Source organism: Coregonus lavaretus (genome assembly GCF_964263955.1).
Source record: "Coregonus lavaretus genome assembly, chromosome: 7".
Lineage (NCBI taxonomy): Eukaryota > Metazoa > Chordata > Actinopteri > Salmoniformes > Salmonidae > Coregonus > Coregonus lavaretus.
Genome location: NC_139994.1, coordinates 13981412 through 13987434, shown reverse-complemented (window position 1 = coordinate 13987434; position 6023 = coordinate 13981412). Strand labels below are relative to the sequence as shown.

At 39.9% G+C, this 6023-nt stretch overlaps 1 protein-coding gene across 1 annotated transcript; it reads right to left on the bottom strand.

Moving 5' to 3' along the window:
• Positions 1-1828: 1828 nt before the first annotated feature.
• LOC311132815 (akirin-1-like) lies at positions 1829-5290 on the bottom strand. The gene is made up of 5 exons (XM_084166158.1): positions 4884-5290; positions 4180-4326; positions 3746-3877; positions 3415-3486; positions 1829-3319 (listed from the first exon to the last, which is right to left on the bottom strand). Exons 1-5 carry the CDS (start codon positions 5083-5085, stop codon positions 3309-3311), a joined length of 564 nt encoding a protein of 187 aa, XP_084022284.1. The 5' UTR covers positions 5086-5290; the 3' UTR covers positions 1829-3308.
• Between the last annotated feature and the right edge of the window lie 733 nt (positions 5291-6023).

Genomic DNA, 6023 nt, shown 5'->3' with positions numbered 1-6023 from the left:
ATTTATCCCACTGACTTTTAATGAACAGAAGCTACACCTGTACTGATCCCATTAGTATTTCATATTTTTATTTATTGTGTGTTTTCGTTCTACCTTATGCTATTTTTAGTATTAGATTGTTATTGATTACTGCGTTGGGTTTAGAGCTCGCAAGAAAGGCATTTCACTGTAGTGCAGGGGACATTAACTTGAAACTTAAACTTGAATCCCACACCAATATTGTGGTTTAAAAAAACTGTTTGGATATTGGATGAAATGTGGGGAATTATAAAGGAAACATGCATATGTGATGTACACAACTTTATTCGTGTATAGACATATTATAAATAGCATTTCCTCACAAATGTACTATAAAATATGTATTCTAATATGTAGTATAAAAACTAAGATAATTATGGCTTGTCACAACCTCTTGTTGCAACCTCACTGTCACCCTTTGTTCACTTCACAATTCAAGGGATTTGGGTCCAGGCCTATATTTTTGTATCTTAGTTGCTCTTCACATATACAAGTCCAAGTGAATGCGTGTCATACTGAATGAGAGTGTTTCCACAATGGCACACTTTACTTTTGGATCAATGCATTTTCTCCGTCCTGAGGATCAATCGGCCATGTCCTATTTCATACATGGATGACTCCCTGTGAATCTAATGAAGTTGGTCACCCCAGCTATCGCATGCTTTTTATTCTATTTACAGGAAATCAATGGGAATGGCTTGTTGGCAGGTTTGGTTTTGTTGACTGTGCCCAGTGGCCTACTAATACTACGGGAACCAGCCAATCCAGGCCCTTTTTTTGTTTCAATGAGGTACGAACACCCTGTTATGTAAGTTATGTGTGTGAAAAAAGGCTGCCTCTATTTCCACTGAAAAATGAACATTTGAAGTTACCGTACATGAAGTCTGCCTGGATGTCACTGTCTCTGTTTTACCTTACTCTACTATTGTCATTCTCTTAGAGCTCGACAGCTTGTAGTCCTAAAAAACTGAAATGAGTTAGCATTTTCTACCACTGGTTCGTTGGCCATTCCTGTGGGGGAATGAATGGGTTTTTGGGATAAATGCTGAAAATAAGGTCTGAGGTTAACACAGGCTTAGGAGATCTTATAAGTTTTGTTCTATGAGATATGTCAGTTAACATTAACTTGATAAATTATGAAGACTTTACATGCTTGTTTTGATTACATAAATGCTTCAAAATTCACAAAGTGATGATAGCTAATGATTATCTCATAGAACAAAACGTATAAGATCTCCTAAGCCCATGTTTACCACAGACCTTATTTTCAGTGTTTATCCAAAAACCCTACAAAAACGTATATCCCCATAGGCTTTGGCCAATGAGTCATGGCAGAGTTAGCATCTGTTAGTGCCTACAAAAAGACGCCATTACTATTGCTCGCTATAACGGCTTTGGAGTTGTCTAAAACAGAAACTGACACACAGCTCAAATGTCATTGTGATTGGTGGAGACTGGAGAGTTTCCTGTTGCTGTTGTGTAAATTGTAAAGCAACAAGCCAAAAACTTGGAATTCTCTCTCCCTCATACGAATTGTTCCTGAGTAACCAAGTTTCTAGCAATCAGAACTGTGTACTTGGACAGTATATTGAATGTACTGCACTCTTTCGATACAATTGATCTTTCATGTGTTTGTGATACTGTGTTTCATGGTCTGATATTCTTCATAACTATGAAAAATTAGCTTTATACCACTCAGAATGCTCAGTGCAGCCACCTGGTGCTCCATTTGCTACAATGTAACACCTGTGTGAAATGACCCGTATTAGGTTTACTTAATTTACTCTCACAATAATTACATTCAAAATGATTCCCTTCAAATCAAGTATTTATTCAACAATGTTATAATTGTGTTCAACAAAACTGACCTTAAAATACATTGTAGTATTTAGGACAAATATTTTTTCACGGTTCAGGATATTTTGGGTAAAAAGGTGATATCAAGAGCTTCTTGTACATCTGAGCAACTGAAACCACAACCACACTCAACTGGAGAATTGAAGAAAAAAAATCAAATGGCGTGTCCTAATGGTAGGCGTGCCATTGTATGTGTACAGCTTATGCGTAGACACACATTAGTTCACGTTTGAATGATGAAAATCAGTTTTCTTTAGACTCAAAGCCATCCATTAAGATGTACATTCCCTGTATTCAGTGGTGTGATGTGTAACACTACATAATCCCTCCTCACCTAATCACAGGCTTTACAGAACACACCACCTGTACTACAGGGTCGACTAACTCATCTCCTAAACATTTTTAATTTAATAGAATATATCACAGTACACTCGAAGAGTTAATATAAATCATAAGTAATAATTCAACAAATTGAATATACAAAAAAAGAGAGTACATAGGGCCAGCTACAGAAGAAAAACATTGAGCATGCCTCAACAATGAGTGAAGTTCCATTACAAACCTCAAGGGCCCAAGTATATTGTAGCCAATAAGGGGGGGAGGTAGCCATTACACCAAGAGAGCCGAACCTTTTGACGAGGTAGCTAGGTGTTGGGTAAGGTCGCTACAATATCGATAACAGACTCAAATCTATACAGATGTTTTTATTCCAAACCAAGAGGTGACTGTGCAGTTTCATACATTTCAGCCTCCATTTTTTGCTGACCTGGAAAGAAAACCCTCATCCTGTCTATCCCTGTAAGAAGGGTCATAACCAGTAAACAATTGAGCCCTTCCATCCATGTTTGGTATTGTTGGGAGTAATAGCCTGCATATTTTAGAAAGAGCTCAGTATACAGACACGCATGGTGTGTTGGAATCTCCTCAATTGCAGCATAATCTGGTAGAATGTCTAAGAACCCTACAATGTGTAAAACAAGGGAATCACCCAAAACAACTCTGTACAAAATATGTATAAAGAAAAGCAAAACTGCAATTGACTGTAGTACACCAAAGTTCTACTGTATAATATATCAAATACCATTTACATAAAGCGCAAATAACTCATTTCTAAAATCAAAAGATAAAACCACCTTTTCAAGTATGTTTTGTGAAAATAAAAAATGTAAAAAGGCATGTAGGGTTAAATGCTGCAGCAGTGAGTTTTGGCAGGTTAAATTGAACAGTCACGTCAGCCCAGCTTTCCACAGCACTTGAAAATGCAAGTCTACCATCCATCTCTCAAAGAGCACATCCACACAAGTACAGTCCAACTCGGACCCAGAATATTGAGCGTTTTAAAAGGAAATCATAGCACTGAAGTAGTGAAGAAAAACTTGGAGATTGAAGAGCAGCAGTCTTGAGGTGAGTGCAGGTAGCTTACTATTAAGCGTTCATGAGACATCTGAAAAATAAAACAAAATGTTGATTAAAACAGGCACTGGGGGGAAACCGAGGATAAAAGTTAGTGTGCGTGTTTAGATTATCGTTGGAACTCACAGCTGGAGGGTCTGGCGCCATATTGTCGCATGATCTGGTCATGTGTGAACTTTACAAACGATTCATATTGTTCTGGGAAGGAACCAAAAACATCAAATTATCTATGGAATTAAAAGGATTAGACTAAGTTGTCATACCATGAGATGGCCCGTATTCATGAAGCGTCTCAGAGTAGGAGTGCTGATCTAGGATCAGGTCCCCCCCTGTCCATTTAATATTATTCATTATGATCTAATAGGCTAAACTGATCCTAGATCAGCGGCGCTCCTACTCTGAGTTGCTTTATGAATACAGGCCCATATCTGTAATAAGGAAGTCAGAGTCAGCATACCCGCCAGCTTAGTGTTCAGGATCTGTTCATACTCTTCACGGATGGTCTCCTCGTGGTCCTTGAGGATTCGTTCACACAGAGAGCCAACCTGGCGCAATGTGAAGCAGGGCAGGTCCCTCTTCATAGAAACTCCTGGGGAAATCAACACATGACAAGGAATGAGCTTTGGTCTGACAACTGCACATACACAATCTGGTTAAAAAGAGCTAGGTCTGGTTTACTTCTGCAATTGTTGTAACATTGAGAATAAACATGCAGAGGTGAGCGTGAGTTATCTTTTCTTAAGGATTTTACTCTGTGGCTCTTCTTCCCCACACTACAAACAAGAGACAGCACAGTGAGTTAACTGTTATTCACCATTACAGTAAGTGTATTTGTAATCAGATGCTGACAGCATCTTCAGCTTGGTGAGGGATAACTGCTTAAAAACAGACCTGGTGGGGAGCTTGGTGCCATGAAACCAGGGCTTTGACCTGGGCCATCACTTGGAGTCTGGGACTCACTCTGGTTGAAGCCCCCCTCAAGCTGCCACCTCCGCTGGTAGCGGCTGTATTCTTGCCTAAGATTATGGACAATCTGCTCTGTGGAGGGAAGAAACAGAAAAAGTCAGCTTATCGTGGTTGGCTTATACTGGAAAGGGTGTTTCCTCAGGCAACAGCCCAGGCCTCACATTTATATTGGGTGTGACGATGCATGAAACATGGTCACATATCCATGCACCCAATCAACCCAACAAACACATTTTCAACTTGGTACCTGGATGGATGTATTTCCTAGCCTGGTGTGATCATCAACTTGATGCTACACTGTTATACAGTATAATAATGTTTGTTACAATCAGGGCTGGGTTCATTCTGGCCAACTACAGAGTTGAGTGGGTAACATTAGCTAGCTATATGCCAAGCTAGAACATCATCATGTTAGTCTTGCTTCAATGTTAGGCCTACTAACTACAACCTGTAAATCAGGTTCATTATTAGATAGATAACGTTAGCTGGCTAGACAGCCTGCTGAATGACAATGTCTGATCCCATATTTTACTATTCGCTACTTTCAGCCACTGGCACTAGCTAGCTAGCTACAATGGCCACCATCTAACGTTAGCTCATTTTTTACATTCTTCAGGCAAACAAGTAACCTGGGGTAAGTCTATGTTCTCCTCCACAAGTTGATTGGGGAGACATCGAACTGTCACCGGTATCAGAAAGCAGGTTACACCGCTTTGGCGACAGGGTGACCGGGGTCCCTGGCAGAGGGTTGCACCTCCGCCGTTTTGGAGATTGAGGGCTGTGAAGGGCCTCAAACTCCATTGAACGCTTCAAAGTAGCTCCGCACGCCATGCTACCTAACTTAGTTCAGAAAACAATGTTTTTTCGGTCAGCCAAAATTCCGGATAGCTGCTAATAACGAGTAGATGAAGGTTATCAGTTTGTCCGTCTTGTGCTTTCTTATTTCTTGCCGGTGTCTGGGAAGTCACTTGTTCGCTAACACAGGCTTCGGCTAAATAAAAACGTCCAAGCGGCGTCTTCTTCCCTCGAGTTTTATGGAGGATGTCACACCTTTCCTTGCCTTTACCGCCACCTACTGGACTGGGTTGAGAACAGTCTGTGGTTGAGATAGGAAAGAGGGCGAGTGAAGTTGGTTTCGTTCCTTTATACCTAGCTATCTGACCGACCTACTAAGTCATATCTTATCAAACGAAACTAATTTTATTGTAATAACCACTATCAGCGTTGAAAACCGGGGATTAAAATGTGTAACAGTAGTTCAACGTTAGCTAGCTAGCTAATAGGTGAGTAGAGCTAGTTTAGTAGCTAGCTAAGTTAGTTAGCTAATAAACAATGAGATATGCTAGCATTACCTACCTCATTGGTCAGGTCGCATAGCTAAAGTGAATAGACTGCCCGAGTTAATCATGAAATGATTGACTTACATTTTACATTTACGTCATTTAGCAGACGCTCTTATCCAGAGCGACTTACAAATTGGACTTGCAGTTATTAACTTCAGTTACTCATTATTGCACTTTCCAGGTACAAAGTAGTGTTTGCGTAAATTTACTGATGTTCAACTCAGCAAAACACAAACGGTTCCGTTTGGTAGTTAGGTCTACTTTATTTTCTAGAGAAATAAAGGCACGACAAACTGTTGTAGGTAGCTAACGTTACAATGCAATGCCATGTATCATAACCGAGGTACACTCAACTGGTTCATAATCATATATCATATGCAGCAGACATATGGTGAGCAATATATTTGGAACATCAATTCACATTAA